The sequence below is a fragment of the Vulpes vulpes genome, chromosome 10 (assembly GCF_048418805.1).
Source record: "Vulpes vulpes isolate BD-2025 chromosome 10, VulVul3, whole genome shotgun sequence".
In the NCBI taxonomy this organism is placed as follows: domain Eukaryota; kingdom Metazoa; phylum Chordata; class Mammalia; order Carnivora; family Canidae; genus Vulpes; species Vulpes vulpes.
The window spans coordinates 57,167,922-57,180,411 of record NC_132789.1 but is presented as its reverse complement, the minus strand read 5'-3'; the positions used below and the strand labels follow the sequence as shown (position 1 = coordinate 57,180,411).

At 34.8% G+C, this 12,490-nt stretch overlaps 1 protein-coding gene across 9 annotated transcripts in view; it reads left to right on the top strand.

The window, feature by feature from the left end:
• The window catches only part of OSBPL8 (oxysterol binding protein like 8), a 145,995-nt gene that overhangs the window by 44,381 nt on the left and 89,124 nt on the right, over positions 1-12,490 (top strand). For 5 of the 9 annotated variants that reach the window (XM_072724426.1, XM_072724419.1, XM_072724425.1 and 2 more), the window contains exon 3: positions 12,378-12,416. The exons of the other annotated variants lie outside the window; for them this stretch is intronic. Coding sequence is in view for 3 of the 5 variants with exons in the window: in XM_072724419.1 (XP_072580520.1) it covers positions 12,378-12,416 (39 nt within the window). In the remaining 2 variants the exon portion in view is untranslated. The remainder of the gene's footprint in view (positions 1-12,377; positions 12,417-12,490) is intronic. 9 annotated transcript variants of the gene reach the window in all.

Genomic DNA, 12,490 nt, shown 5'->3' with positions numbered 1-12,490 from the left:
ATATATTTAATATGTGTCTTTTGATATTTTGTAAAAGTCCAGAACTTAGATTTAGAAATTAACCACTAAGAAAAGCTTGAGTTAAATTTTTATTAATAGATTGAGGTAGACTGTGAAATATTTTTTTAGATTAAAAAAATTGAATGTTTTTCACCTTTGGGAAAGTCATTATATCTTTTGAATATCTTATATATTATTTCTGTTGCCAGAAGAAACTTTCTTTAGAAGTCTATTAACAGGTAAAAATCTTTTGTTGTATTAAAAATGTTTTATATAAATGACTTTTCAGAAAAGAATACAGTTTTTAAAATATGTATGAATCTTCTCACTTGAAGTAATCTTTCTTAAGATTCTAATGTAAATTGGGTACTTTGAATCAAGGATTTCTGAAATGGAAGGAATGCAAAGATGATTTAGTTCAGTAATTCTTAGAATGTAGTAAATGAATATCTTCCTAATGGGCCTAGAGATTATCCAACTTCCCGAAACTTTTCTTTTTACACACTTAAACTAGATGAGTTTTTCAGGATTACTGTGCTTTGGTATTCATAATGTAAAATTGGTATGTTATTAGACTTTACTGAGAGCTTTAAATCCTAATCTAAGAACTGTGACTACTATATATAATATTTGGCAACATTGTATAGCTTGTATATTTGGGCATGCAAGTTAATGGAATTGCCCCAGTGTTTGGTAGCATCAAGTATTATTTTGAGTGGATCAGAGTTTTAAATGTTGCAATTCTTATTCCTTTTATAAATATTATTAGCTTAACTTCGTTGTTATGGATTTGATTAGTTTTGTGTTCTTAGTGATAATTTTTTTAGCAACAGTATTTTAGTATACAAGTTTCCTAATAATTGGTCTTTGAGACATGTATGCATTCAAGTCTAATTATAAATTATCCATATGCTAATTTCTTAAAATTCCAAAATATTCTTGTATAATGGCACTTTTTTGTTCTTATTAGATACTCCCTCCATGGAAAGCAGGAATGTACGGAGAAGGACTGTGAAATCTCTTGTCTAATCTATAATAAATGGGCCTCAGAGTTTGAGGGTCACCAAATTTGGCACATCCTCTTATCTAACATTTGTCCTTTAAGACCAGCTTATTATGTGTTTTGCAAATGTTTAAATACTTGAGAGAGGCTGTTCTCTTTTCTTTCCCTTTAACAAAGGGGGAAGAAGGAAATAAAAGCCTTTTGAAAATGTCCAAGTCCTTTGACTACTTTTCATCCTTCGCCTTTGTAGGAAACTTAGAGATCATTTATTTAGTCTAATGATTTACCTAATGTAAGAATTCTATCTATAGTATCCCCCAGCAGCTCATCATCCAGCCTCTGAATTGAACATATGATAGATAGCATAGAGTGTCAAAGACCGCTTAAATCATTATGTTTGAACTTGAAAAGGCTTCTCTGTTAAATTTCACTGTTGTCATTAGACTAGTTTCCTATTGCCGCTGTAACAAGTTAACAGAAATTTGGTGGCTTAAACCACAAATTTATTATCTTATAGTTCTGGATATAAGAAATCTAAAAGCAAGATGATGTGTTCCTTCTGGAGCCTCTGAGAGGAGAACTTATTTCCTTATCAGTGTTTAAAAGTTGCATTCATGCATTAGCTTATGTCCCTTTACTCCTCCCATCACCTCTTTTGTGGTCACATCTCCCACTGCTCACTTTGATCTTGCCTCCCTCTTTTAAAGACACTGGGGATTATGTTGGGCCCTCTCTTGTCTTCAGGATAACTGCCCTATCTCAAGGTCCTTAACTTAATCACATCTGCAAACTCCCTTTTACCACGCGAGGTAACATTCACAGGATCAGGATGGGAGGCCATTCTTCTGCCTACCATAGTCATAGTAATAACCCCTGGTGCATCCCAGTCTAGGGGAGTGGGCCCTACAGCTGAGTGATCCAATATTTGGTCTAGTGGAGCATCTTACCTGTGGAAGTGCCAGTTAGATTGAGGTCCTCAGTTGTGTAAATTCTTAGGTTGCAGAGATCTTCTTACATAAAGTATTAACTAGGAATTTTAGTCACCAATGTACCTACATACTGATTCTGTCATATTAAAATAGCTCTAATAGCTGCTTGGTAACTCTAAGAATTTATATTTTAATCACATTTAAGAATGATGTTATCTTTCTTGAACTTTTTATTATGGAAAATTTCAAATGTGTTTTTCAAAAGATGGACTAGTGTAGTGAATCATCATGTACCTGTCACTTGCCTTCAGCAATTATCAGTTCAGGTCGGTCTTCTATTATCTGTAGTCCTACCTTCTTATCCCACACCCCCCCTTTTTTTGTAGATATTTCAGTCAATATCTCTAAAATATTAAGATTTTTCTTTTAAACTTGAACCATAAATACCATATCCTAAAAATGGTATCCTAAAAATGAGTAATTCTTTTGTCAATGCTTAAACTTCCTTGATTATCTTATAAATATTATTTTTTGTAATCCTTATGTTGGCCTTGGTTGATAAGTCATTGAGGTCTTTTTAATCTTTTAAATCTGTCTTGCATCTGTTTTTAATTTTTTCTTTTCAGTTTATTGAAGTGAATAAATAAGGTAGTTTGTCTTGTAGAATTTCTCATCATCTGGATTTTACCCCATGGTGATTATTTAATATGTTCCTTAGTCACTTATGCTTCTTGCAGGTTGATCATTAGAGTTAGAGGCTTGCTCAGATTCAGGTTCAATTTTTTTTGACAAGTATACTTCATTGAGGGTGTTGGGTATTATTATTAGGAGGCATATAATATCTGTCTCCCTTCTTGTGATAATAGCAGCCATTGATGATCATTGCCTAGATATGTTAATTCACTAAGGTTGTATAAATTAATATCCTAACTAGCTTACAAAAATGAGGGCTGGAGAGAATAACTGTGACTAGTCCCTTCCTTTTACCAAAACTAACCTGCCTATATTTTGTCTTCTAGACCATTAATCTTTTTGCATTTTACAACTTTACTGAACTTTCTACTAAAGGGAGATATTTTTTAAAAGGAAAACAATTTTACAAGTATATCTTATACTTTATCTTCTTTAACTTATGAATGTTACAAGTTAATAGTACTTAAGTATTTGTAATGTTTGAATTTCCCAAGTGGGAAAATATCACTTAGTTATTTCGTATTGTATAGGTACTTAGATTCTATCTTATTGTAGCTTCTTTTTTTTGACTTGTTAAATGTTCTTATTAGAAACTTGAATAATATAATGTAAAAAATTTGCAGATATATAACAAACTCTAATAAACTCTAAAAGAGATGGAAAAAGAGTTAGTTTTGAAAAATAGCCAGTGATTTACACAGTACATCAGCACAGTACTTCTAAGCCAGAAATATTTTGTATTTCCATTATGCTTGCAGAGCTTTTCCAAGTATGTTCACAGGACTATGGAATTCCTCAAGACCCTTTCAGAGAGTCTGTGAGGTAAAAAATATATATATATATATATTAGTAATATAATGGTATTTGATGTTATTTGCCCTTTTTCTCATTCTCTCATGAATGTACAGTGTACTTTTCCAGAGACTGTATGTAATGATGATGTCGGTCTGCTGGCTAATAAGAGTATGTGCTTGTGTTTTCAAGTTTTCTTAGCTTAATTTTTTTCCTAAGCAGTGTTTTTTTTACTCAAAATTTATTTTTTAGAATAGTTTTTGGCATAGAGAAAAGTTACGAAGTTCTCATGTACTTAGTACTCAATTTTCCCTTTACTAACTCATTTATGGTACATTTGATATAATTAATGAATCTAGGTTGATACATTTTTAACTAAAGTCCATACTTGACTCAGATTTCTTTAGTTTTACATATTGTCCTTTTCTATTCAGAATCCCATATGGAATACCACATTTAGTAGTCATGTCTCCTTTGAGTCCTTTTGGCTATGATTTCCTTGTTTCTGATGAGCTTGACAATTTTGCAGAGTACTGGTTAGATATTTTGCACAATGTCCCTCAATTGAAATTTGTCTGTTTTTCTCTGATTAGACTGGTCCTTATGGGTTTGGGGAGGAGACCACAAAGGTGAAATGCCATTTTGTCACATCATTGTCAAAGGTATATACTATTAACCTGACTTGTCATTTCTGATGTTGACTTTAATCACCTGGCTGAGATAGTGAATTTCCATTTTTAATTTACAATAGGGCAAATATCAGTAGGTATAATCCACTTTAAACAGCAGCTCTTTGGAGTCTTCAGTGATTTCTGGGATAGTGAAGGGATCTGGAGACCAAAAGTTTGCAAATTCTTCAATGAAGCCGTTATCAACTAACATTTTAAGGAAGAATAATTTACAACTTCCTAATATGAAAAGAGGGATCCAGAAAGTGATGGAGGTGGAGGCAGGGTAAAAAGAAGAAGTGATAGGGCCTTCCCTTCAGGAATGAGGGAGTGATGATCAAGATAAAACTTTATTACAAAATTGTACCTAGGATTATTATGATCTGTATCTTTCAAGGAGATTTGTTTTTATTTTGTTTCTGTTTTCATTTTGACATTTACAAATATTGGTTGAATGCATACTTATTTTGTCTTTGTGAGTTATAATATTTTGTCTGATTCACATCATCTGCAAATAATAGTTTCTTTCTTTCCAATCCTTATACAGTTAGGCCTGTGGTTTTTGTGTATGTATGTCTGCAGGTGAGAGTTGGTGAAGTGTTAATGGCCTTTTTTATTTTTCTAGAAATTCATCCATTTTGTGTAATTTTCAAAAATTTTTAAGATTTATTATTTTGCTACTTTGTAGAATCCATCATGTCCTCTTTAGGGCTCTCCTGTTTGGGGGATGTGGCACTTTTGCTTCTCTTTTATCTCTCATGTTTTCCATCTTTTCAGTATCCCCTCTTATTGAATTCCTTCATCACTCTTCCTGCTATTTTATTTGTCTTGCTGTTCAAACCTGCTGTATACTTTGTTTAATCATAATATTTTATACCCAGTATTATTGTTTTCATTCATTCATGTGAATGTTTGGTCATACTTCATTTTTTACAGTAGTCTCTCATACCTTTTTGAGCATATTTATTATGGTTATTTTAAGTTTTCATTGGGTTTGGCTCGCTAATTTTCTCTCTAGCTGAGATTCTTCACTTTATTTTATTTCATAGTATTTGGACCTTAGGATATTATTTTTATGAATTTATGCTTCCTTGGAAATGATATTCTTTTGGGAATATTAATTGCTTTGTCTGATTGATACTGTCCTAAGAATGGAAAGAGCCTGGAGACTCTTTTGGTTTGATAAAGGGAATATATGTCTTAGAGAAGAGAATCTCTTGTTAAAATCATTGCTTCATCATTTTTCATTTGTTCTCCAACCAATATATTCTGTTTCTTAGAGAACTTTTCTGTATATTTTCTCTGGGCATAGCTCACAGCCACAAGCTGCCTCCCTAGTTGTAATCACTTAGTTCATTTGGGGAAAAGGGTAGTGAGAGATAGGGGTCAACCTCTTTGCCTGTGCTTATAGTTTTTGCATACCACAACTGGACACACGTGCAGTCCTAATTCTAATTTATTTATTTATTTTTAAGTAGTGGAGCCCAACATGAGGCTTGAACTCACAAACCTGAGTTCAAGACCTAAGCTGAGATCAAGTTGGATGTTTAACCTACTGAGCCACCTACAGTTTAAAAATAAAGTGTTTAAAAAATAAAAATTAAATTAAAATTAAAAAATAAATAAAAATAAAGTGTTTAGAACTGTGTTTAATGTTTTCTAGTTGGTAATAAATCATGTTCTATCCTGGTAGTGAAGACAGGATGGGCAATGATCTGTCCAGTATTACTGAGAAAAAGGCACAGAAAGATGACTTACAACTTTCCCTCTTACCCTTACCCCTTTCCTCCATGTGTGGTACTGTACTATCTTTCTGATCTAAGGTTGTTTGCTATCCATCCATCTTCAAGGATAGGTTCAGAGACAGTATTAGTTATTTCACTAGCAAATAACTCAGTTTTCATTTGTATAAGAAATCAGTAACTTTCTTTTTGGCTTTGCATTCTCTATATGTAGAATGACTGAGGTGGTGGCAGAACGAACAGCAGGACTGTTTAACAGTTCATTCCTATTAAGATATGTGGCAGCTGTGACATGCCCATAGTTTAAAAGTCAAAAGTAGAACTCACACAACTCCCAAGTAAATAGATTGTCATTTATTCAATAGAAAGTTATTTGTTTTGCTAAAGTAGACTTGAGGAAAACTGCCTTCAAAATTTTATTATTTAATATCCATAAATAATGCAATCATTCAGGTTTTAAATGAAAGATTTTTCAAGAACATTTTTACTTGCTGTTTCTCTTAAGCCTTAAGACATGCAGGTGCTTTTATAAGCAGAATACCATTAAAGCCACTGCTCTATGCTTAACTCTATTAAAAAAAAAAAAAGATTTTATTTATTTATTTGAGAGAGAGCATGAGTCTACAACCAGGGGGAAGGGTAGAGGGAGAAGCAGACTCACCTCTGAGCAGGGAGCCCATGTAAGGTAAGGCTCTTCCCCAAAACCCCAGGATCATGACCTGAGCCAAAGGCAGACTCTTAACCAACTGAGCCACCCAGGCACCCCTCTTACATTTAACTTTTAATTAAGATTATGTCCATTAAGAGTCTTAAATTTCTTCTTGTTTTTGTAGAAAATAAAGTGAAAGTCCATCAAACCTCAGATTAGAATGTGAAGGATTAGAATTTTAGCATGTTAGAGATACATGAAGATAAAATTTGATTATAGGTTCAAGAAAACCTCCACTTGTTCAGCTGTTTAAGAGAGCAGTTAAGGAATTTTTATCCAGACCTCTGATCACCTTAGTAGGTTTTCATTAACTTAAGACTACTTCACAAGTCACCTTACTAAGTTTAATATAGTGAAAACAACAGCAATGGTGCAAAAAAAAAAGAAAAAAAAAAGCATGAGAGGGGAAATGAATTTGTGTGTGTGGATACACATAAAGTTTAATTATACTTTTGGTCAAACATTTATTGAGTTTAGAAAATTAACCTACCTTCACAGAGCACATTTATGCACATGGTACCTTGTACTTGGTTTTAGTTCTCACAGGCATTATTGTTTGCTGCTTAGGGTAATTGGTAGAAAGTAAAACTACAAGAAATGAATAGCAACTAACATTTGGTAAATTTCTGTCAAATGCTAGAAGCTATTTCAGGTGCTTTGCATGTAAACTTATGTAATTTTCTAACAAACCTATGAGATAGTATTACAACCCTCATTTACTAGCAGAGAATACAGATAAGTGTCTCAGGGTCATATAGCTAGTAAGTGGCAGAACTGGGATACATTTTGGCTCCATAGGCCAAGCTTTAATTATTTTTCCATACTGCATCTCAACCAAGTTACAATCAGAATATACAGGTTGGAATTTTTTTTTTTTAAGATTTTATTTATTTATTCATGACAGACAGAGAGATAGGCAGAGACACAGGCAGAGGGAGAAGTAGGCTCCATGTAGGGAACCTGATGTGGGACTCGATCCCGGGTCTCCAGGATCACACCCCCTGCCGAAGGCGGCGCTAAACCGCTGAGCCCCCGGGGCTGCCCTGGAATTTTTGTTTTTAAGGTAATGTCAAACCTCTGAATTTTTTCTTTTTTTTTTTTTTTGGAGCCAAGAAACAACCTGTTTAGTGTTGTGATTTGGGAAAGTGATCTTGGCAGAATTATGGAATACTGCAGGGACAACTAGCTGAACATTGTAGATTTATCTCTGAGGGGTCTTGAAAAAATCCATTGCTCAGGTTGTATGTACCCCTGTTCAATTGAATTAGAATCTGAGAGGGTGAGATACAGACATCAGTACTTTTTAAAAGTCTTCTTGCTGATTTTAATGCACAGCCAAAGTTGAGAACTATAGAAATAGAGGCAGTTAGCCCAGGGAACAAGTTAGCGTGGAGTTGTGTAATCTAAGTAGAAGGAAATTAACACCCATAGGGTGGTGTTAGCTGATCAGAAAATATGTCCCTTTTGGGTTTTGCTTTTTTTCTCTAGATTTTTAGAATTTGCACTTTCCATTTTTGGGTTACTTTATTAGTATATAGAGAAAAAACTCTTATTTTTGCAAACTTGCTATATGTTCTGATCTTGGCTCTGTCTCTCATACACTTTCTCATTAATCTCCTCCAACGTACTGGGAGGAAGATATTACTCTGTTTCTGAAGAAATTGAGCCTCTGAAGGAATTAGTAATTTTTCTAAGATCACGTAGCTAATCAGCGGTCCATGTTAGGATTTAAATACACACACTCATATTTTATTATTCTTGTCATTGAATGTAAAGGCCAATGTTTTTATATTATAAATTGATCTATGTCATACCCAGCCTTTTAAAAATTTTATGTGCATTACCTAATATTATGTATACTTTGAAAAGTATGTGATACGTGATCTATTGTATTTAACTCAAACCTTGTTCTCCTTTAACTAATTTTGATTTTTCTATCTTGGGTGAATATTTTGGCATTTAGGCAGTATATAGTTGCTGAGACATGAAGAACAGTTGCTAATTGCATTTTTATGTGTGGTAGATATAATTATGAGTCATGGAAGTTGACGCTTCCATAATATTATTAGCAGTCTTTCCTGTGGCTTGATACTTAACAACATAATATGCTAATCAGTAATTTGTCAGAAATAGAACTCTAGAAGGAAAGAAAGTATTTGTTATACAGTCCTTATGTCTTTATTAAGATCCTGGTCATGATTCAATATAGAATGTGGGCTTATGTATCTATGTAAGGAATTGGCCAAAATGAAATTCCAAATAAACTTTTATTTCAGACTGAAAAGCAAAGTCATTTAAGTAGGTCATAAGATTAAGCATCATACACTGAAATATTGATGTATATGAGCTGTCTCCTCTAATCAGTTGTCATATCTAACCTGGCATGATTGTGATATGATTACATGGTTTCTGTTGTGGTTATCAGGTGACTATGGATGGTTAGGTCAGATATAGAGGAGAATATTGATTAATTCAAAGGCCAAGGTCATGTGGATTTAGTCCTTTTAATGGATAGTTCACTTTTTTCTTATTTCATAACCACATACCTCACCAGCTGTCTCACCAGGTGTATTAACCGTAGTTACAGCTGACATAATCGATTTTGAACTTCCCTTGTATATGAAGTCCTTGATGGAGGAAGTTGTTTTCATCATGGCAAGAGACCACCATTACCAGAAGCTCCATTATGAAAAATAGGTGGTGAATTTGTAACAGTGTTATTTATGAAGGACAAAATTATTTAAGAAAAAAGGGAATTCGTAACAAAGGAATTTTGGCATATGATAGCCAGAGACTAATAGTGGAAGAAAATATGAATATACTTTACATTCATTCTAGAGAACGTCAGAATACAGGGGCTGTTGCTATTTTCTGGGAATACTATGGAAGTCTTCTGGTGAAGTTACTTTATTTTTTTTAGACTAGGGGGTGGGGCAGAGGGAGAGAAAGAATCTTAAGGAGGCTCCACGCCCAGTGTGAGCCCACGTAGGGCTCCATCTCAGGACCCTGAAATGATCTGAGCCGAAATCAAGAGTCAGACACTTAACTGACTGAGCCACCCAAGCGCCCCTGTTGAAGGTACTTTTGAACAGAATCCTAAAGGATAAGAGCCAGTGTGGAGCTTGCAGCTCTGTTAGGCCGTCTATGATGGTTAGGCTGTACGTGTTGAGGTTGGGGGGGAAGGTGAGTTAGGGTTTTTCACTTCCTCAGAAAGCAACATGATGGTGCAGTGCAGGGGCACTGTCCGTGGAACTGCAGGGGCACTGTCCGTGGAACTGTTCCACATGGAACTCTGTGGGCAATCCCCTACAGTTCTGCCTGAGAAGAGATGAATGCAGTGACAACACATGTAGTATCCTTCTGAGATACCTGGTGTGGGAGGCCAGGAAATCCCTCACCAAAGATGTGATATTTTATCTGAGATAAGAAGGAGTGCAGCAGGAGGATGATTGGGAGACCTTTAAGAAGCTGGAGCTCAGAAGAGTTAAGGTGGACAACTAATTTGGGGAGCTGTTAGTGAATAGAGCCCATTTCAAAGTTAAGTCAATGGAATCATCTGGGGAAAACATGTTGAATGGGTACAAAAGATATTCTAGGATGCAACCTGGGGGGCAGAGGCAGAAGGGGAAGATGGGAGCCAAGCAAGGAGAGGGAAGAAGAGAGAGAAAATAGCTTGGAAATTGGGGAAGGAGAAAGAGTTTTGAGAAAAGGAGTGATCAGTGGTGGCAAATCCTAAAGAGTGGTCGGTTAGGTTGAGCTGGGGAGAGGTAAGTTTGGCTAGACTTGAAATGTTTTATACTGTAGGCACTTACGACTAATTTACATTTAAATTAAATAAATTCAACTCCTCAGGTTTCACTAGCACATTTCAGTAATTTAACAGCTATCCGCAGCTAGCTGCCGTATTGGATAGTTTAGATATACACTATTTCCATCATCACAGGGAGTTCTATTTGATAGCATTGTACTAGACCATTGTAAAATTAGGGAAAAGTTAAATAAAAATTCATTGTTTTACTTATTTGTGATAGCAATAGAGAAAATACTATGAGATAACTAATTATGTATTACCAGAGAACTGATGTTAGGAAGTCAGAGTTTTAGCTTGAACTGTGGTAGCAGAATTGGCAATTTGACTTGAGCCTTCAAGGTCAGGGAACTTTCAAGCTATTGAACAGGGAAGCAAAAACAAAGGGAAAAAATTGCAGCTCACTCTGAGCATAATCAATTTTACTAGACAGAGAATTTAGGTAAGTGGAATTTTAGAGTTGCAAAGCTATCTTATGGGGCATCAGAACACCTCTGTGGCATGAATGCTGTAGACAGTCAATGCTGTAGACAATTTAAATGTTAGGATTTGGGGCTTATTTTCTAAAGAATGGGTACTATCAAATGTTTTTAAGTGGAGGACTAACATGGTGAATGTGATAGTTTATGGAATTAACTTGGTAAATTAAGATGTTGGTTTTTTTTCTTAGTCTTTATCATTTGTTGCACTACTAAGTAATTATGCCGTATGTCTACATACTGCTTTTTTAAAAGCCTATAAAGTAAAAAAAAAAAAAGTAAAAAAAAAAAGCCTATAAAGTACACTCACGTAAATCATTATTAAGCCTACAATTATTCTGGAAAATTGTAACATTTATAATTATGTATTCACAGAGAAGAAAATCTCAGAGTTCAGTAATATGCTAATGATGGGGCCAGCTTGAAGAATTGAGTAATACTGGGTAGATTGGAGATAACTTACCTTAATGTCACATAAATTACTATACAGTACATATAGTCTCCAATCTTGTTGGCAGTAGGGACCATGTCTTTATGTTTTTGAATTCCAGTACCTAGCATAGTAAATGAATGAATGAGATGTGACTTAGTGCAGGGACATCTATTGAAAGGGAGATGAGAAATGAGGTGATGTGAATCTGGCCTAGGAAATATTAATGGGAATTGAAAGAAAGGTCCAGATGTGAGGTAGACATTGTCTAGGTAAAAATCATCTAAACTTAATGACTTCTTGAGATGTTGGGGATGGGGGAAGAGTCTCAGGTGACTCGAGGGTTTAGGTCTCAGTGAAAATAAGATGCTACCATTGAAAAACTCCGGCAAATTGGCATGGAAACTGGTTACTGAGGGAAACTACAGATTGCTGTTTTTGACTTAAAGATGCTTTTCTAAAACCAGCTTAGAGCCAGCCCTTCCTTTGTTTATAGACTTTTAGAACCAGAAGTTAATTTGCCGTAATGTCTGAATCATGCAAGTGGCAATGTTTTGGGGTGAAGTTAGAGATAGGGTGGATCTAAAGGAGAAGCTTGGAAGTCATCTGAATAAAGTTGATAGATAAGATTTGAGCATGAGCACAGTCTGCGGGGAAGGAGCAGGTAGAGAAAAAACAAGTAGTTGAGGACTGAACATTGCTTATGGCCACTCACTTACTAGAAGAGAAGACAAAGTGGAGCCAGGAAAACAGGAGAATGGAAGCCAGAGGAGTCGAGTACTTTAGAAACAGAGGAGAAAGTTTACGTGGGGAAATGGCTGATAGAATTAAATATACATGCAGGGAGGATAAGAACTGTGAAGAAGCCTCAGACTATGCCCGAGACAACTTCACAGATTGGCAGATTGATGGGAACTTCTCCTCAGAGGTTTTTGTGTTGCTGTTATTGTTTTAAAGAATTGAGTTTCCAGTGTAAACATATTATTGCCTTTTTTTTTTTTTTTGCTACTTCTTAAAAGATTAATGCACCACTTAATTCATTTGATACACTGTGGGTGCTCTCTAAATTCAGATTCAAGTGTTTGACATTAAATCACTCCTGAGAAAATTTATTTTTTTTTTAGATCTTGCCATATTCAGAAGTTGCTGAAGTTCAAGAGACAGTGAGTAATATATAGTGCTATGTATGAAATGTTAACATTTTTGTACTTTTTCAGGATTTTGAATTGGATTCCTA